Source organism: Onychostoma macrolepis, chromosome 10 (assembly GCF_012432095.1).
Source record: "Onychostoma macrolepis isolate SWU-2019 chromosome 10, ASM1243209v1, whole genome shotgun sequence".
Taxonomy (NCBI): Eukaryota; Metazoa; Chordata; class Actinopteri; order Cypriniformes; family Cyprinidae; genus Onychostoma; species Onychostoma macrolepis.
This window is the reverse complement of record NC_081164.1, coordinates 1134778-1156376: the sequence shown is the minus strand read 5'-3', so window position 1 is coordinate 1156376 and position 21599 is coordinate 1134778. Positions and strand designations below refer to the sequence as shown.

General features: G+C 40.4%; 1 protein-coding gene across 1 annotated transcript in view; it reads left to right on the top strand.

Annotated features, from left to right (window-relative positions):
* Positions 1-18000, top strand: part of megf10 (multiple EGF-like-domains 10) — a 57691-nt gene extending 39691 nt beyond the window's left edge. Inside the window, exons 15-27 of the mRNA XM_058789069.1 lie at positions 585-687; positions 2848-2994; positions 3099-3233; positions 3430-3558; positions 6502-6630; positions 6707-6835; positions 6926-7054; positions 12172-12399; positions 12513-12625; positions 13617-13740; positions 13959-14003; positions 14722-14928; positions 16544-18000. Coding sequence (XP_058645052.1) covers positions 585-687; positions 2848-2994; positions 3099-3233; positions 3430-3558; positions 6502-6630; positions 6707-6835; positions 6926-7054; positions 12172-12399; positions 12513-12625; positions 13617-13740; positions 13959-14003; positions 14722-14928; positions 16544-16710 — 1785 coding nt within the window. The 3' untranslated portion in view covers positions 16711-18000. The remainder of the gene's footprint in view (positions 1-584; positions 688-2847; positions 2995-3098; positions 3234-3429; positions 3559-6501; positions 6631-6706; positions 6836-6925; positions 7055-12171; positions 12400-12512; positions 12626-13616; positions 13741-13958; positions 14004-14721; positions 14929-16543) is intronic.
* Positions 18001-21599: the final 3599 nt, after the last annotated feature.

Below are 21599 nucleotides of genomic sequence, written 5' to 3'. Positions count from 1 at the left end.
CAGTCATCCCTGTTGCTTGTGCACCTTTTCCTACCCAAATTCTTCCTTCCAGTCAACTTTGCATTTAATATGCTTTGATACAGCACTCTATGAACAGAAACTTCTGGACCGTTGCCAAGTCAGTCTTCCCCATTATTGTGGTTTCATAAAACAAGAGATACCCGGAATTTATACTGTATGGATGGTCATTTAATGAAGCTTAAATGTTAATTTTCTAATATTCTGAGATACTGGATTTTTGACTTTCATGAGCTGTAAGCTCTAATCATCAAATTTAAAACAAAAAACTTTTGAAATGTTTTACTTTACATGTAATGAATCTAGAATATATGAAAGTTTCACTTTTTGAAATAAGTTACAAAAAAAAAAAACTTTTTCACGATATTGTAATTTTTTGAGATGCACCTGTATAATTATTTTCCATATTTTTGACTTTGACTCACATGGCATCACAACAGTGACCTGTAATCATAACTTTAGCTCTGCCATGCCAAAGATCTCAAGTGTGTTCTGATATTGCGTTCACTGATTGAGGAAAGCCAGTGTTTGTGTTGAGTGAAGTATGCTGTTGTGGGCTGATGCAGGATGGGACGTATGGGCTGGACTGTCGCGAGCGCTGTGACTGCAGTCATGCGGACGGCTGCCACCCCTCGACTGGACACTGCCGCTGTCTGACCGGATGGACAGGTAAAGAGCTGAGCCTCACACTTCTCAGAAGCTGTTTCCCACCGCTGTATCAGCCAAAGCCTTGCTGGGAGCTCTCAGTTTTCAGATCAGTGGGCTTTAAGGTGGTTGTTCATAAACTCCGAATCCTAAATATGTATGTGGTTACAGCCTTGCTGTCCATCCACCCCATTCACCCAAAACCGCTTGTCCTGCGTAAGATCGCGGTGTGGAATAATAGCTTTAACGACCATTTAAAAAATGTTTATTTATTTTTTTATTTATTGATATGATTAACAGCAATATGCTGCTAAAGGTACAGTTGAAAATGAATAATTTACTCTCCCTCAAGTTGATCCAAACCTGTAGGTTTCTTTACAAAAGAAGATATTCGAAGAAAGTTAGTAGCCAAACTATTGCTGGTCCCCATTGACTTCCATAATCATTTTTTCCCATGCTTTGAAAGTCAATGCGGACCAGCAATAGTTTGGCTACCAAAGTTCTTCTAAACTCATACGGCTTGGGAGCAACTTGAGGTTGAGGGATTTTTGTTTTGGGATCATGTGTTCCTGTGGCTCAGTGGTAGAGCATTGCATTATCAGTACAAAAGGTTGTGGGTTCAATTCCCAGGAAACACACATACTGATAAAACAAATGTATAGCCTGAATGCACTTTAAGTTGCTTTTATCAGCGTCTGCTAAATGCATAAATGTAAATGTGATGAAGTATCCCTAAGTGTATCAGCAGCAGGTCATATCAGTGTTTGTGTAGATGTGTTGTAATGTTTGTACTTCAGGATCCGTTCAGCGTGTCGTGTTCTCTCCCACACATTCCTGGGGTTTGCGCAGGACACCGGCAGCATACTGATGCCCTCGGCGGCGTTTCCTCAGGGCCGCTGCACTAGAATGATCTCCAGCTCCTAGCAACACACACTCGCTCTCAAAAGAGCTTTTGTCTGTGTTCTGGCAGCACAGAGCCACTTCAGTGCTCGGACTGAGCTCCAGACTCGCGTGTAATCATTTGTCCTGACGGTCACTGGGTTATGACCAGTTCACACCAACAATGATAACCATAACAATAACTATATTAGCACACCAACGCGCAATATCGTTCTGCTTATTATAAGCACGCGCTGAGCTTACATCTTCTGCCACTTCCAGTGATCAAGCTCTTTACAGCAGCAGTGGACTTTTGATTGGCTTTAACTGTTCTTTCACTGAGCCAGTATGTGTGTGCACGCCATTAGGAGGTGAAGGGATATATAGGTTCTGGAGAAGCCTAATTATTTAGTCCTATCAGTAGTGATGGGCCTTTTTGAAACATTGCTACATAAAGCTTTGTATTATTTATGAATCTTTTGTTTGAATCAGTGGTTCAGAGATTGTATGCATGTATGTGATTTTCGCAAATGAGGCAAAATTGTTGCGTCGAAACATTTTAAAATGCAGTGTGCTAGCCACTCGATGGCGTTACTCTGGCGATCCCATGAATGAGTGTTTAGTGGATTTTAACTGATCTCAGGTCAGTTTTATAATGTAGGTCCATATTTAAATAAGTTAATGAATTTCAATACTTATGCACATACTGTATAATACACAAGGGAAAATCATACTTAATTGCTTCTAACTGACCTAGTTTTCCACGCTGTGCCTAATGACACAAAACAAGGAAATGAATAAAACACCAATTTTACAGAAACTTCATATTTAATGGTCAGGTCAGCACACCAATTCACTAACTATCATTTATCAAGAATGCATGGGGAGGTGAACTCATGAATTTATAATAGTTCTCAATACAAAACATCGAATTCTGTAAGAGAAGTGAAGTTTGTAACACTTTACTTAAAGCCTTTTTGTTTAATGCATTATAAAAGTATTCATAATGTGCATTGTGATGCATTGTATCTTTTCATAAATAATTGTAAATGCATTATAATATCTGAAGGTTTGTCATGTGTTTTAATGCATTATACTTTCTAAAGGTGTAACAATGAATAGATAATCATCATAATGTATTATAACTGTGGTTGTAGTTATTCAAGAGATCTTAAATACGTTAAAAAGGCATAAATAATGCATAATATATAGAGGCTTTATGTAAAGTGTTACCGTGAAGTTTTGTGAAGCAGCATAAAGTGTAAAGTGATGTTGTGTTTGTGTGTGTGTGTGTGTTTTTCACAGGCATTCACTGTGACAGTGTGTGCGCTGAGGGCCGCTGGGGGCCCAACTGCTCTCTGTCCTGTAACTGTAAGAACGGAGCGTCGTGTTCGCCGGACGAGGGTGCGTGCGAGTGTGCGCCTGGATTCAGAGGAACCACCTGCCAGCGCAGTGAGTGCTCAAACACACCGCATGCCTGTCTGTCCCGCCACGTTGCGCCGTGTCTGTTTTCTCATCCGCTCTGTTCTCCTCATGTTTTCCCCACGTGTTCCCAGTCTGTTCTCCGGGTTTCTTTGGCCACCGCTGTAGCCAGGCCTGTCCGCACTGCGTGCACAGCAATGGCCCCTGTCACCACGTGACCGGCCAGTGTGACTGTCTGCCGGGATTCAAAGGGGCGCTCTGCAACGAAGGCAAGACACGCCGCTCTCACTCACTTATACAGTACAGCTGTCAGATAGTCTGGCTAACATGGGGAGTGTGTCTTCTCCATGCCATTTATTCTTTCAGTTCTTTCTGTAATGTTTTCCATTTCCATTGTCCAGTATCTGTGCTGTGGTTGTGTCAGCGGACGGTGGTGTTGACGTCTGTCTGTCTGTCTGTCTGTAGTGTGTCCCAGTGGCAGGTTCGGTAAGAACTGCGCGTGGAGCTGCACCTGCACTAATAACGGCACGTGTAACCCCATCGACGGCTCGTGTCAGTGTTACCCCGGCTGGATCGGCAGCGACTGCTCACAGCGTCAGTATTCTGTGCAATTACACTAAATACACTAAAGCTCTTGCTCTGTCAGATTCTGGCTTACACACCGATTCATGTCAGGCTCATTGTAAAATACAGAATAACTCCTTTATAGTGGTTTGCTGTGTTTTTGGTGAATCATATATTTTTTTTTTCTATTCTTCAGTGTTCAGAACAGTGATTACTTACTTAATCCTCTTCATCCCAAGTGAGACATAAGGCCGCTCAGAACAGTGATGCTGTTGTGTTTTAGCGCTCGGCTGTTTGATTGACAGCATTTTGTTTCCAGCCCAATGGCTCAACTTCAGCTCAAAAAATGTTGCCTGGTAAAATTGCTCAAAAAGTTGCCCCGTGTATCGTCAGCCTTAATGTTGGCCTTTCTCTTTGTGTCTGAAGAGACTGTGGCTGCCTACGCACTTTCTCTCATATCACACACAGTTCTGCAGCTGTCAGGCTTGAATCTCTGGGTCAGGAGGGTTTAGTAGGGTAGTCTGATGTCTGGCATGTCCTCAGATCTTTTCAAAGCTTTTTTCCTCTTCAAACAACTTAATCAAGTCTAGCCACCTTTATTTATATAGAACTTTATACAATACAGATTGTCAAATCAGCTTTACAGTGTTAAACAGAAAAATAGTGTGTCAGTAATGCAAACAAAGTTCAATTCTGCTGTTGAGCAGCTCTAAAAAGAGGACAATAGCAAACAGTCAATTTTTCAGTTAAAGGACTAGTCATCCAGTTTTTTATATCAACTACGCATTCAGTTTTTCAAATTGGTATGTTTTGTCAGGCCGCAAAGAAATATAGAGCTGAGTATCATCAGTATAACAGTGAAAGCTAACCCCGTGTTTCCTGATGATATCTCCCAAGGGTAACATGTAAAGCGTGAAAAGTAAAGGTTCTAGTACTGAGCCTTGAGGTACTCCATACTGCACTTGTGATCGATATGATACCTCTTCATTCACTGCTACGAAATGATGGCGGTCAGATAAGCATGATTTGCGCCATGCTAATGCACTTCCACTAATGCCAACAAAGTTTTCTAGTCTATTCAAAAGAATGTTGTGGTCGATGGAACGCAGCGCTAAGATCCAGTAGAACTAATAAAGAGATACAACCACAATCAGATGATAAGAGCAGGTCATTTGTAACTCTAATGAGAGCAGTCTCAGTACTATGATACGGTCTAAATCCTGACTGGAAATCCTCACAATCTGTAATTTATAGCAGCTGTTGGGTCTCCAGCATTGTCTAATGTGATGCGATATGATTTTGTAGTTTGACCATTATAGACGTTTACTGATGTGTCTAATGACGTTGCACTTATCAAATACATTGTTTGAGATTTTTTTAGTAAAAAAGAGTGTTATCCTCCTGAATAATGGATAGCATGTAAATGCTGGGTTGTTGTAAATTATAGAAAATGTTACTTTCCACATCTGGACAGAACGATCCCATGCAGTTCCTTTGGCTCAGCTGACGTAGCTCTTCTCCTGTAAGTGAATGGTCCATATAAAGAAAGTTTATCACTCAGGGGCATTAGGAAGAGAGTTTGTTTTTACCCATGACTTTGGTTTAATCATGCCCTCTTTGTGTTTTGACCTCACTGAGTGTCTGTGGTCTCTAGCGCCCCCTGCTGATCATAAAGAGAAACAATGAAACACACATGACTTGCTGAAGTTTTATACACAGTACCTGTCAAAAGTTTGCAACAATCATGATTTTTTTAATGTTTTCGAAAGAAGTTACTTCTGCTCACCAAGGCTGCATTTTATTTAGTGAAAAATGCAGTAAAACTGTTTTTGCGGCTTCGTGTTTTTGTGGAAACCATGATACATTTTTTCCCCCCCAAGATTCTTTGATGAATAGAAAGTTCAATGAACACCATAAATTTGAAATGGAAATATTTTGTTACATTGTATATGTCTTTATTGTAACTTTTGATTAATTGAATGAGTACTTGTGTAAATAAAAGTATTTAATCCCACCGATCACAATAGTGACCGTAAAGAAGGTTTTTATTTATAAAGCTCTAAAAATATTACTGACTGGAGTTTTAGTGCATTTTCTGCAAATATGGAAAAAATAAAGGGTCTCAGTTAAATATGTGCAGAGTCACATGGTTAGTGCAAATTGTCACATGACCAGAGCAGTTTCTGTTTTCACCATGAGATGATGATGGCTGCATCAAAGCTCCAAAAGAAAAGGCTAGTAAAGTATGTATGTTAACATAAAGACATGACAAAGATTGTCTTTAAGGTGTCTCGTATTAATATATGAATTCACAATTATTCAGTTGAGTGTGAACATAGAATGAGTAAACCTGTTGATGGCAACAATAGTGACCGGTGGGATAATAACTATTTTTGTGTTTTTTATCTTAGTATACCTATTCAGTGTCGTATAAGGATTTTTTATGTATAATAGTAACCATACAATGTGATGAAACCATTTACAATGGGTTAATAAGTGGACTGAGATATACAAGAATTTTGATAAAAGCAGAAATAATTTAATTTCAGTATACACATTATCCCACAATTGTGACCAACCATAAAACACACACTTTTCCATAAATATTTCAAAAATAGTTGTTGATTATTTCAAGGGGTTACTAACGACACATCATTTGATATTTTCATGTCTGAGAAAAATTTGAGATTAAATAGGTTAAGTATTAAATATTACCCCCGGGTTTTGAATGGTAGAACAGTTTTCACAAAAGTATTAAATGGCAAAAACTGTTTTCAGTATAAAAACTTTTTAATAATGTTCTTGAGCAGCAAATCAGCATATTAGAATGATTTCTGAAGGGTCATGTGACACTGAACACTGATGCTGAAAATGATTATGTTATTTTAAATGTAAAGTACTTTTTAACACTATTGCTGTTTTTCTTTCCATCATTTCTAATCAAATGTGACGTGTATGTGTGTTCACCTGTAGCGTGTCCCCCGGGTCAGTGGGGTCCCAACTGCATCCACACCTGTAACTGTCACAACGGGGCGTTCTGCAGCGCGTATGACGGCGAGTGTAAGTGTACGGCCGGCTGGACGGGGCTGTACTGCACACAGCGTGAGTACCACTCATCACCTCTGACCTCTAGCCTGTGTGCTCACCACTGACCCCACGGTGCTGCTGTGTCCTGCAGGCTGTCCGCTGGGCTTCTACGGTAAGGACTGCGTTCAGGCGTGTCAGTGTGAGAACGGCGCAGACTGCGATCACATCTCTGGTCAGTGCACCTGCCGCACCGGCTTCATGGGACGCCACTGTGAACAGAGTGAGTATGAAAGCGTGGAGCCAGTCCTTTGATATTTTCAAGCACACGCTCGAATCTGTGTCTGATCCGCGGTTTTCCACTGGCTTCCAGAATGTCCTGCGGGTACGTACGGATACGGCTGTCGGCAGGTGTGCGACTGTCTCAATAACTCCACCTGTGATCACATAACTGGCACCTGCTACTGTAACCCCGGCTGGAAAGGCACGCGCTGTGACCAGGGTAAGCTTACATTAGCACTTGCAGTTAAATTAAATACAGCGGGTAAATATTGAACACGTCACCATTTTCTCAGTAAATATATTTCTAAAGATGCTGTTGACATGGAATGTCGGTAACAAGCCAAGTAATCCATACATACAAAGAAAACAAAACAAACAAGTTCAGAAATTAAGTTATGTGTAATAAAATGGACTGACACAGGGGAAAAGTACTACTACTGAAATGTATTTAATACTTTGTACAAAAGTCTTTGTTGGTAATGAGAGCTTCAAGACGCCTCCTGTAGGAGAAACTAGTGGCATGCATTGCTCAGGGGTGATTTTGTCTTCAAATCTTGAAGGTTCTGTGGGTCTCTTCTCTGAACTCTGATCTTTAGTTCTTATTTTCTATTGGATTCAAGCCTTGTTTCATCTTCATCGTCCTGGTTCTGTAGGTGTTAGGACTGAAGCAGCTAATATTAATTTCCACTGACGAGGGGCAGGATTGCCTTCTAGTTACTGATAGATTTCTGCTGGTGTCTTGGCTTTCCATGCCTTTTTGCGCCTCCCTTTCTTCATGTCGACAGATAAATTAAGGTCAGATAATTCCCGATCCCAAATAGATTTAATAGAAAGAGGTTTTGTAATGCGATTAATAATTTTATTATATATAAGGAAACAGATGGCCGACCAGAAGATGGTGCGATCCAATCCTGCATAGGATGAGAGGAGATGGGAGATGCCCAAGGAACTCCATACGCTTTGAGAGCAGAACGTAATTGAAGAAAGACAAAATATGCGGATGCTGATAAACAAAATTTAGTTCTTAATGTCTGAAATGAACATAGGCCCTGGTTATCATATATATCACCACACATGTTTATACCTAAAGAAGACCAAGAGGGTTGGACAAATGGACGATTTCCGCATACATAATTAAAATTGTGCCATAAAAGTGTACTGTTACAAAATTTGAAGGGTCCTCCTATCAGATGTTCTGATTTTAATAGAATTAGCCACAACCGGACCAAATTTATAATTACCACCTTTTTTTCTGGCAGGTCACGTTAGTCAAGCTCCCATCAGCTGACTCTCAGCTGATCCCCATCTACCTATAGGGATACGACACCTATCTAAGCATCCATATATAAGGTTATCGCTGCTCTCTCTGCTCTTATCTATGCTAGGCTGCATGGATGCGCAGGGAGTTCTTGCCCAGAACAGAACCATACCGCCAATCCAAACTGTATGCTGATTGTCAATCATCTTCGACAATATAGACAGAAATATCTTGGAGTCTATTTGGTTTAACCTTGTCAGCTTCAATCACTCTCCATGAAACTTTAGATTGAGGATCAACCCAATTATGAAGAGCCTTAAGCTGGAGCGACCAATAATACAATTCAAAATTTGGTACCGCCAGTCCTCCTGCGCGATTAGGATGTTGTAATGTGGTAAGTTTGATTCTGGGGCATTTATCATTCCAGATAAATTAAGAAAGTATGGAGTTGATCTCCTTAAAGTAACCTGGAGGGGGAGAAAGTGGTAGCATAGAGAAAAGAAAGTTAAACCGAGGTAACAAAATCATCTTAACTCTGGAGATTCTTCCTTGAAGAGAAACTTTAAGATTCTTCCATCTTTGAATGTCATTTTTGACCTTAACTAGAATACTATTAAAATGTTCTCTGGCAATCTTATGGATGTTCTTATATATGTGACCCTGGAGCACAAAACCAGTCTTAAGTCGCTGGGGTATATTGTAGCAATAGCCAACAATACATTGTATGGGTCAAAATGATCGATTTTTCTTTTATGCCAAAAATCATTAGGATATTAAGTAAAGATCATGTTCCATGAAGATATTTTGCAAATTTCTTAACATAAATGTATCAAAACTTAATTTTTGATTAGTAATATGCATTGCTAAGAACTTCATTTGAACAACTTTAAAGGTGATTTTCTCAATATTTAGATTTTTTTGCACCCTCAGATTCCAGATTTTCAAATAGATGTATCTCAGCCAAACCATACATCAATGGAAAGCTTATTTATTCAGCTTTCAGGTGATGTATAAATCTCAATTTCGAAAAATTGACACTGACACAGACTGGTTTTGTCATCCAGGGTCACATTTGGTAATGCCCAAATAGATGAAAGATTCCTTAATAGGGATAAATGAGGGAATAGAAGAATTAACTTTAACATTGTTAATTGGCATTAAAGCAGATTTGCTCCAATTTATTTTGTATCCTGATAAGCTACTAAAATGATCAAATTCCTTAATTATACTAGAGACTGAAACATCAAAATGGTCTAAATATAGAATAATAATATCATCAGTGTACAATGAAATACTATGATTATGATCATGAATCTTAATCGATACTTCAGATTTCTTGATGGCTTGTGCTAAGGGTTCAAGAGATAAACAAAACAATAAGGGGGTAAGCGGACATCCCTGCCTCGTTCCCCGCTGTAAAGGGAACGGGGGGGAAATATTATTACCAGTCAAGACTGATGCTGCGGGTTAGTGGTATAATGTCTTAACCATAGAAATGAAATGTTCACTGAAGCCGAAACATTGCAGAACTGCCCACATATAATTCCACTCTAGCCTGTCAAAGGGCTCGGATGAGAGTCTGCGAAGTCAAGAATATAAAAGAGTCGACGCATATTGTCAGACGCATTGCGCCCCTTGATAGAACCGGTTTGGTCCTCCTTGATCAAACTGTGAACTACCTTCTCCATACGAGAAGCAAAAACTTTAGCATAGACTTTTAGATCACATGGGATAAGTGATATCGGTCTGTAGCTGGAACAATCTAATGGATCTTTCCCTTTTTTAAGAAGTAATGATATCAATGATGTTTTTTGATCTCTATGAAATACACCATGTTCAATTGCAAAATTAAATGAATTAAGCATAAGTGTCCCTACCAAATCCCAAATTTCCAAATATAATTCAGGGGGGAGACTATGTAGACCCGGTGATTTGCCCTTTTGAAGGCTTTTTAGAGAGACTCCTCCAAACTTAATGAGGCCTCCAAAGATTCTTTATCCACCTGTGAGAATTTATGTCAACAGCACCTTTAGAAATATATTCACTGAGAAAAATCATGATGTGTTCAATACTTATTTTACCCGCTGTGGGTAGAATCTTTATGTTTCCTTTATATCCATTGGTATGAACGGGCTGTTTTAGAATAGCAAAAAATCCTAACATCAGAAATAGATAGTGTCTTGTGAAAGTATTCACACCCCTTCATTTTTTCCCACGTTTTATGTTGCCGCCTTATGTTAAACTGCTTTATATTACTTTTTTTCCACATCAATCTACACTCTATACACCATAATGACAAAGCACAAAACAGATTTGTGAGAACTTTGCAAATTTATTAGAATTTATTATTAAAAATGAAATGATTCCATTGCATAAGTATTCATACCCTTTTCTGGTACACTTGAAATTTAACTCAAGAGTATTCGTGTCACTTGTAGATGTGTCAAATTCAATTGAATGGGTATGATTCGGAAAGGCACATGTCTTATGGCTCGTTTCCACTGAGTTCAGTACAGTACGATTCGGTACGGGTAACCCTGATCAGGCTTGCGTTTCCACCGCCAATAGTACCCTTACTTGGTAGGCGTGGTGTATGCCGGAAAGTAGTGATCGACGATAAAGTGCGTCAATAAGCACAACTCTGCCTCTTTTTGTTAAATGTCAGTTTTAATGAACAATACTAGCCATTATAAAAGTATAAGTACAAAGTATAAGAGGCTTATATAAGAAGAAATAAAGACAAAAGCAAACAATTCAGTCAAACGTATGCTGCAGATCTTGATAAATAAACCGCAGATTTGAGTTTTAAATAATTACAAACTACATTTCATGACACAATAACAGTATATTTAGGAAATTACGCGGGTTTTTGGGCAATGACGTTTCACAAGTCCACAAGAACGCATATTGAGAAATGGCTATTGTCTGTGTGAAAATATAAAATTATAAGAGACACTGTTATATTTTTTTGTGTGTTTGCGCACTCTGATGTAAATAAGCCCAATACTCACGGACAGCAGAGCGGAACGAAGTGAAGGAGAAGCTTGTATCATGCAAAAGTGACGATTCTAGTCAACCAATCAACGTTCTGCAGTGAGTTTAGCTCCACCCTTTTGGTACCCTTTGCTGTGCTAGGTACCCCAACGGAAGGGTCCCAAAAAGTGGTATGGTACGGTTCGCTATTTTGGTACCATTCACAACTTCTGACAGTGGAAAACGGAAATAATTGCGTACCGTACCGCTCAGTGGAAACGAGCCATTAATAAAACGTCTAACAGCTGATAATGCATATCAGAGCAAAAACCAAGCCCTAAGGTCAAAAGAACTGCCTCTAGTGCTCAGAGACAGGTTTGCATCAAGCCACACTTCTGGGGAAGAGTTCAGAAAAAATTCTGCTGCATTGAAAGTTCACAGCAGCACGTAGTCTCCACTGATCATCACCTGCAGAGTACCGTCCCAAAAGTAAAGTGTGCTGGTAGCAGCCTCATGCTGTGGGGCTGTTCTTCAGCGGCAGGGACTGAGGGACTCGTCAGAGTAGAAGAAAAGCTCAATGCACCAAAATATTGAGATAGCCTTAATGAAAACCCAGTCCAGAGCATTCAGAACCTCGGACTGGGCAGAAGGTTCACCTTCCAACAGGACAATGACCCTAAACACAGCAAGAGTGGCTTATAGACAGCTCTGTGAATGTCCTCGAGGGGCCCAGCCCCAGCCTGGGATTGAACCCAGTCAAATATTTCTAGAGAAATCTGAAAATGTGCTTCAACTAAGTGCTGAGTTAAGGGTTTGAATATTTATGCAATGCACTTATTTCAGTGTTTTATTTTTAATAAATTTGCAAAGTTGTCACAAGTCTGTTTTGTGCTTTGTCATTATGGTGTATGGGGTGTAGATTGATGTGGAAAAAAAGTCATTTAAAGCAGTTTAACGTAAGGCTGCGACTTTTGCAAGGCACTGTATGTCCAGTGTAGATGCTTCACGGCTACACTGACCCTCTGGTCACATGGACACACAGTGAGGTTTTGCTCAGTGGGATTCTCTCGTGACTGTGTGACTCTGAAGTTTGCCGTCTTTCTCAGCCGGCGTGATCATCGTAGGGAATCTCAACAGCTTGACGAGCGCCGCTGTGCCTGTGGACTCGTATCAGATCGGTGCGATCGCAGGAATCATCGTTCTGGTGCTCCTCGTGCTCATCCTCCTCCTCCTCTTCATCATTTATCGTAAGAAACAGAAAGGCAAAGAATCCACGATGCCTGCGGTCACATACACACCTACCATGAGGGCCAACACCGATTACGCCATCGCAGGTCAGCATCACGATGACATTTCTTCTCATGATTCTCTTCTTATGATTTCCTGTGTAATTCTTATGAGGAGACGTGTGTGTGTGTGTGATGTGTTTCCTGTTTCCTGTTTGTAGAGGCGCTCCCGCAGACTGACGTCCTTCCCAACAGTAACTATTTCTCCAACCCCAGCTACCACACACTGACCCAGTGCAGCCCGCCTCACGCCAACAACCTGCCCTATGGAAAGGTGCTACTCTACCAACAGACTGCTCTGGGAATAAAGGACTAATATTCTGGGCTGTTTACAAGATACTGCTGCTGAATAGAGCTTTTCCATTCATTCCCTTGTATATGTGTTGTTAGAAGCATTGGTCCCACTTTACATTAGGTGGCCTTAACTACTGTGTACTTACATTTAAATTAATCTTTTGATACAATGCACTTATTGTGTACATACATGTGTTTACATTGTACTTATATTTTTTAAAATACCTATATGTAAGTACATCTGTAATTAATTTATGTAATTACATTTATAATTACACTGTTGACCCATCCCTTACACCTACCCAGACCACCAAACCTGCCCCTAACCACCCGTATCCCCCTCAATGATTTGCAATACAATATGAACACAATAAGTACATTGTACTTTTTTTTTGATGCAAGTATATAGTAGTTAAGGTCACCTAATATAAAGTGTGACTGAAGCATTTTTTAAAATTATTTTGGAGTAAAATGTGTGTCATTTTGTACAAAATGTACACAAAAATGGAATGTTGACCACAGGCTTTATTTAATCAATAATCCAAAATTATAACTCATGGTTTTAGGAGCAGAAGCTGACCAGAATTGAGGAATTATGTGGATCGTTGTAGTCAAGTCAAGTCATCTTTATTTATATATCGCTTTTAACAATACAGATTGTGTCAAAGCACTTAACAGTATCAAATTGGAGGATAGAGTGTCAGTAATGTATAATGATAAGATTAAACACTCAATTTTCAGTTAAAGGCATTTCATTATTGAATTCAGAGATGTCATTGTCTAGCTCAGTTTAGTTTAAATAGTATCTGTGCAATCAAATCGATGATAATCGCTAGAAATTAAGTGTCCCCAACTGAGCAAGCCAGAGGCGACAGCGGCAATGAACCAAAACTCCCTCCGAGACAGAATGGAGAAAAAAAAAAAAAACACTAGAAAGACACTATAATTGTTGATTTTCTTCTGCCTGACAGCCGAAGAACAATCAGTTGTTTGTGAACCTGAAGAACGCGGAGCCGAGGAAACGTCTTTCCCTGCTGGATCACACAGGAACGCTACCGGCCGACTGGAAACAAGGAGGATCCTTCAATGAGCTCGGTGTGACATCCAACCACCATGATCACAACAAACACTACAGCCAAACATTTGACACGACAATGTTCAGTAGCTCAGCGTTTACAAAAAATGACAGAAGACTAACTGTGCGGTGACTCGTTTCCTGACCGCCTTTCCTGTCATTTCACATTTGCAGCTGTAAGCTGCGTCAACAAAAGGACTGCATTCGTTTAACTTCTTCTGTTTGATTCTCTCATTAGGAGCTTATGGAGTTGACAGGCGTTACATGGGAAAGTCACTGCGAGGTAAATGATCATTTAGCAAGCAAAGAGAAAATTCTCTCATTTACTCACCAAACATGTATGCATTTCTTCTGTGGACACGAAAGACAATATTTTGAAAAGTGTCAGTGAGGTGCAATGTTGTTTGCACCCTTGCGTGCTCCAAAATATGTTCTTTTGCTTTGTGAAGCAGGCATACAAGTTTGAGTAGGCCTGCGACCATAAATCAATGCAGAATCAATTTGTGCTTCGATTCTGAGATTTTCCGAATGCATTGCGATTCTGAGCTAATATTTTAACAGCAGATGGCGCTCTACTCTAGTTTTTATCCGCACACTCAAATGCTGATGAAGAAGAGCGCTGAAGAGTCTGTAATCTCACCTCGGCTCAGAATGCATTTATGATGCAAGATTAATGTAAACACAGCCCACTGTGAACACCCTTGTAATTCGCTTCAACCTCTTCGAATCTTATGAATGATTACTTTAGGTGCAAGTGTGTGTAAGGATTTGTAAACGAGCAGAGTACGTCTGTTTCTGGAGCGTGCAGCGCCACCTGCTGTTCAAAACTAAGCTCAGAATCCACTCCAGAAAGAATCGCCATGCATTCGGAAAATCTCACAGTTGATGCTGAATCATTTGTCGATTTGCGATGCATTGATTTATTTTCCCAGCCCTAGGTTTGAGGGTGAGTAAAGGCCTTCACACAGTGTGATGATCTGACTGTTTCTCTCTGTCTGTAGATCTGGTGAAGAGCGTGCCCTATCACGCCAGCTCCAGCTCTCTCAACAGCTCAGAAAACCCATACGCCACCATCAAAGACCCTCCTCTGCTGCTGACCAAGAGCTCGGAGTGCGGCTATGTGGAGATGAAGTCTCCTGCTCACAGAGACGCGCCGTACGCTGAGATACACGCCTCCAGCCCTGCCAACAAAAACGTCTATGAAGTTGGTAAGAGAATATCAGATCCAGCCACAGCAGTGAGCCGTGAAGCCGTTATTCAAAGCTGACGTAATAAATGCCAAGTTCTGTCACGAAACTCTAGGTGGCTCAGGCTGGTGGGTCGTTAACGCAAATTGATGATATTAACAGCAGTAAACTACTTGGCACAAGCTAATTGGTTCATGTTGCATACGCAGCCAATGTTGCATACATTTAAATGGCTGGTTAGCATTCACTAGAGTTCCTCTGAAACCCTCCGCCTTCCCCAGCTCCACCTGTATAGATCTGCTATGGCTTATTTTATATGCTATTTGTGCAGCAGCAGTATGTCTTAAATACTCACGGCACCGTATCGCAGAATGCATTGGCTGTAGCAAGTTCCTGTGTCTACAACTACAGCAATAACCAACAGCAGCAGCAGCGTAGCAGGTCTATTCAGTCAAGACCAAATACATTAACATTGTCATTACCATTACCATGCTAAAATCTTCCGAGAGTTGTCATGATGTAACTGTATTAGAAATGGACTCACTGACTATTATTTTCTAAACTACATTCCAATATTTAAAAGTCATAGTCAGCCATTTTTATTTGTACTTCATATGAACAGTATTTCCTTGATGGGACTACATATCCACTCCGTATGAACAGCCTGAAGTCTCCAGTAATGCTGCACAGATGTGATGTATCCCTACAAACCTGAAGTCACATCAGTTCCCTGGCTAGCAGAGAATCAGTACTCGTGAGTCGTGCGAGAGCAGCTGTTGTGTTCACGTCATGTCGCCACACATACATTATAATCGGGCCGTCACGCCTGTCTTTTCCATCAGCCCGTTTGTACAGGCACTGCAGATGAGGACAAACTCACCAGAGAAAGACAGTTTATAATGACACTTTCCATCTGAAAGATCTGCGCAGAAGCACTGTTTATCTGACTGTCCGCACATCTCTTACTACAGGAAACATTCCCATCATGTGCTCAAAAAACCAGCACTGAGTCAACTACACACTACAGTCTCTCTCTGAGCGGTCATCTTCCATCTTCAACCACAGCAAACTATCGCTTACTTTAGATCCTAACGCTCCGTTGCCTCACACAGGATCTTAATGGAAAACTACATTCTGAAGAATAACAATACATTCTTCTATTTAGTCATTTTTCCGGTTACTGATTCTGTAACATGAACAAATGATTTGGAGCCTTGGGCCTTTCGTTGTTGAAAGTGTGTATTTCATTTGCTCTGTTGTTTGACACATCAGTATTTTGTCTTGATGCAAATCAGAGCAAATATGTACTAGCTAGTCAGAGACACTTCTGCATATTCATCCCATGCAGCAAAGCAACAGGAAAACTCCTGTAATCAGCACACAATATTCTAGTCCTCTTTCATATGGCTGAGAACCTCTGATATAAAATCACATTATAGGTAGCACTATTACATAATAACTTTCTCATCCATAATCTTTTGAAAACATTTGAGTTTTTAACAGTCTTCATTGCTTGTCGTTTCCACTCGACTTTCCTGCAGAACAGGAACTGCTGTTTTTGGTATTTATAAATAATTAGTGAGATAACAGTATGTAAACCATGTGACGGGTCGAACCTGTGTTTTTCCCTATCCAGAGCCGACCATCAGTTCTGTCCACACACACTCTAACAACAACTGCAACGGGCCATTTTGTCAAGATCCGTACGACCTACCAAAGAACAGCCACATCCCGTGTCATTACGACCTGCTGCCCACGAGAGACAGCAGCCGCTCGACCCTCGAGGACACGGACAGCAAATAAACCCCCGAGACTTCACTGACGCACCGCAAACCACAGCACTCTGTTAACGCTTCCATAGCCGTCTGTGCTGACAGTCATCCTTATTAATTACTTCTGGCTTACAGGATTCAATAGTTCTTGTCAAGTCTTGCCCAGAGTAATGTGGAGTGTTTCGGTGGAGGTGCAAACATTCGTAATCTTCATAAACAAATCATTCCATTCATTAAGAACAACACTGCACACAAATACAGGACAATCCTTAAAGGGATAGTTCACCCAAAAATGAAAATTAACACTTTTTATTATGGATGGATGCACTTTATTGGACTTCTTTTGGACTACTGAAAAATAACAGCCATTCACTGCCATTATAAAGCTGGGAAGAGTCGGGACGTTTTTAAATATAGCTCTGATTGGATTCTTCTGAAAGAAGTAAGTCATGTACACCTAGGATGGCTTGAGAGTGAGTAGAGCATGGGCTAATTTTTCTTTTTTGGGTGAACTATCCATTTAATGTTTCTGATCAAATATGTCAGATTATTCCCAATGACAGTTTTCCATTTTTTATGATATTTAGGATATTAGTACTGTTTATTGAGACTGGACTATCAGCTCTGTGTTTCTGTTGTTTTTTATTTTTGTCCGAAAGCATTTCAGGTTTACCAAAGGTTGATATGCCCTAATAAAGCACCGCTAGTGTTGTATTAATACTGACAGCCTCCCAGTACATATAGTTTACAGCCACAAGTTTTAACATTAGCATCATTTTTGGCTTGTATCTTTTGATTTTAGTCCTATAAAACACGATCACTGAAATGAAGGGCAGATACTTCAGTTTGTAGTACTTTATAGTTTTTAGTAAGCTAAAGCTGGACTTTTGCGAAGAAAGACAAATCTTTAAGATGATGTGATGGGGTCAGTTTGATACGAATACATCTTTGGAGTATTTAGGACATGAGTCTTAAAGCACTCTGAGCCTGGACTTTAATTGTATAAAACTGTACATAGGACCAGTTCTTTAATGAATTGCATTTATTTCCTTTAAAAGTGTAACATATTCCTAAATTCCTCTGTAACTTGACCAATACTGTGTAAAGCAGGACATGCAGTGAAGACTCTGCCTTTATTGACTGGACCTCAGTATACTGTTTTCCTTTTTTACTGTACTAAATATGCCACACAAAGAAATGATTAATAATACTGATTCCAAAAACAACTGAATGTGTATGAGTGTGTGCTGTATGTATCTTAAAACTGTATCTTTGTTTTGCTTTTTTCCAGATTTTTTTAAATAAATGCACAAAGTGTAATACGTTCCACAAGGTGTCATTTATCTCTTCCCAATGATAGATGATCTAATATATTTCTACTCTGCAACCTCTTTCTTTCCACATTTACTTTGAATGCATTATTTTACACGTTTAGCTGAAATATCCTATACATGCAAATATGATTAAGAATGAAATAACAAATAATTGTCAAGTTGACATGGTTAGGTGAGCTTTAGTAATTTAGTAAATGCCATTGGAATAGGTTCCTATTAATGAAACACTCAAACTGAACTGGTCTGAGTTCTTGGTTGTTAGCCTGGTAATATGTTTACAGTGAGTGATATTCAAACCAACAGGAGATTGTGCAACGGTGGGTTTTATACAACAGTTCAACAAGAAGTGTCACCTAGTCTATTTTCACTCCACCATCATAACAGAACTGTGCATGTATCCAGAAGACTAATTCACTGCTGGTTCCTTTAAGAATTTCCTATGGGGTTTCAAAATGGGGCTCCCTCTCGAGACGCCTTCTCAACATTGTGTGATAGCTTTCACGCTTTGGAACTCACTTTCTCCGAAATTCTGAAGCCTGATTGAATTGCTCTATTTTGCCTGCAATAGTCAATGGTGTTCGATCAGCTATGTAGCTCTGTGCCATTTGCCTCAAAATCTTTCTCCTTCACTTTGAAGCCTACTTCGCACCAGAGTGGATGACACAGAAGAAGTGATCCGGTGAGAAGACAAGAAGAAAGATCAGAGAATGTCACTGTGTGGGTGCCGGGTCTGCGGTGGGTCCATCGAGCTCCCTGACTTCGTGTTTGGGCCACGCTGGGAGTCTGGTCGACGGTCCCCTCATTCATGGCCACTAACTGCATCAACTGTAAACTGCACACACCCATGCCGAAAATGTGAATTCTGAAGCAGTTATGTTTATTTTGATAACATATGTTTTTAATAAGTAACTAGTTAAGACAGTTTGGGGGTAAGCATGTGCAGTTTATGTAGGGTGCCCATACGTGCCATTTTTCCCGGATGTGTCCTGGCAAAGGATTTCTATATTGCTTCGATTCAAAGTACCTTGAGAGCGTTTCAAAACCATAAGGAACCGATGTCATACAATCCTAGATATTTTAGGCAATATAGAAATCCTGGCCAGGATGCATCCGGGAAAAATGGCACGTATGGACATAGCGTCTGGAAGCCGTTCCTTGGGGGGGGGCTCTGTAACGAATCCGGTCCGTGACCTTCCATCCGATTGCCACCAGAGGTTGCCCTTCCATTATATTGACTTTCACACCACACAAACTGTTACACATCACCCTGGACTGCATTTCCCATCATCCATTGCACTGATTACACACAGCTGTAACCAATAACACGCTCACCCGAAAGCTATTACACACACTATATAACACCCACTCAGATCCTGCTCAAGTTGACGTGTATTGTCTGCGTTTATCACTCTCCTAGTGGTAGCACTTTACAGAGCCAGTTTCCTATCTGAAGTTTTGTCTAGTTCCTAGTTCTAGTCTCAGTTCATAGTTTAGTCTAGTCTTGTCTTGTGATTGCCCGTTACCTGATTATCTGCCTTTATGCCATGGTCTGTCTGAATACTGGATTCTGATTGGCTGGCAGGTGTTGATTAAATTCGTTGAACTGCACAGGTAGTTCCAGGTCAGTTTAATCACGTTCTATATTAATGCGCTTCCTATAAACATTGGTAACCATAGTAACATACAGTTACAGTTGAACAGTACTACAGATGAAAATAACCGTAATTTTTATCGTTCTGTTAACATCTTTAATATGTGAATGCTGGGAAATGACCATGGCATAAACGGGATAATCAACGGCTAGCTGTGCATTAAACGATTTGAATGCACTTCCGCTGCGCATCGGGCGGTTCTTCGCCTCCACGTCGTGCATTCAAATCGTTTAATGCACAGCTAGCCGTTGATTATCCCTTACGTGTTTGATTTATATTGTCTTGTCGTTCGGACTATGTTTGCACCTTGCCTGGACTACTCTTGTTATCGGATTACCCCTCTTGTCAAGCCTCTGGATATTGTTAGCCGTCGATCGACCACGCCGTTTTTGGATTTCTCTTTCATCTCACCTGTACCATACCTGTTTGCCATTGTCAGAACCTCGCCTGGTTTTTGACCATGTTTAAGAATAAAGCTTTGCATATGGATCTGTACGCCTCTCGTCTCGTTGGCTCCGTTACACTAATATACTGTATGAAATGTACGTAAGTCTGGAGTGGGTGCGTTAAATGCATTAATAATACAAACCCGATTCCAAAAAAGTTGGGACACTGTACAAATTGTGAATAAAAACAGAATGCAATGATGTGGAAGTTTCAAATTTCAATATTTTATTCAGAATACAACATAGATGACATATCAAATGTTTAAACTGAGAAAATGTATAATTTTAAGGGAAAAATAAGTTGATTTTAAATTTCATGGCATCAACACATCTCAAAAAAGTTGGGACAAGGCCATGTTTACCACTGTGTGGCATCCCCTCTTCTTTTTATAACAGTCTGCAAACGTCTGGGGACTGAGGAGACAAGCTGCTCAAGTTTAGGAATAGGAATGTTGTCCCATTCTTGTCTAATACAGGCTTCTAGTTGCTCAACTGTCTTAGGTCTTCTTTGTCGCATCTTCCTCTTTATGATGCACCAAATGTTTTCTATGGGTGAAAGATCTGGACTGCAGGCTGGCCATTTCAGTAACCGGATCCTTCTACGCAGCCATGATGTTGTAATTGATGCAGTATGTGGTCTGGCATTGTCATGTTGGAAAATGCAAGGTCTTCCCTGAAAGAGACGACGTCTGGATGGGAGCATATGTTGTTCTAGAACTTGGATATACCTTTCAGCATTGATGGTGCCTTTCCAGATGTGTAAGCTGCCCATGCCACACGCACTCATGCAACCCCATACCATCAGAGATGCAGGCTTCTGAACTGAGCGCTGATAACAACTTGGGTTGTCCTTGTCCTCTTTAGTCCGGATGACATGGCGTCCCAGTTTTCCAAAAGAACTTCAAATTTTGATTCGTCTGACCACAGAACAGTTTTCCACTTTGCCACGGTCCATTTTAAATGAGCCTTGGCCCAGAGAAAACGCCTGCGCTTCTGGATCATGTTTAGATATGGCTTCTTTTTTGACCTACAGAGTTTTAGCCGGCAACGGCGAATGGCACGGTGGATTGTGTTCACCGACAATGTTTTCTGGAAGTATTCCTGAGCCCATGTTGTGATTTCCATTACAGTAGCATTCCTGTATGTGATGCAGTGCCGTCTAAGGGCCCAAGATCACGGGCATCCAGTATGGTTTTCCGGCCTTGACCCTTACGCACAGAGATTGTTCCAGATTCTCTGAATCTTTGGATGATATTATGCACTGTAGATGATGATAACTTCAAACTCTTTGCAATTTTTCTCTGAGAAACTCCTTTCTGATATTGCTCCACTATTTCTCTCCGCAGCATTGGGGGAATTGGTGATCCTCTTCCCATCTTGACTTCTGAGAGACACTGCTACTCTGAGAGGCTCTTTTTATACCCAATCATGTTGCCAATTGACCTAATAAGTTGCAAATTGGTCCTCCAGCTGTTCCTTATATGTACA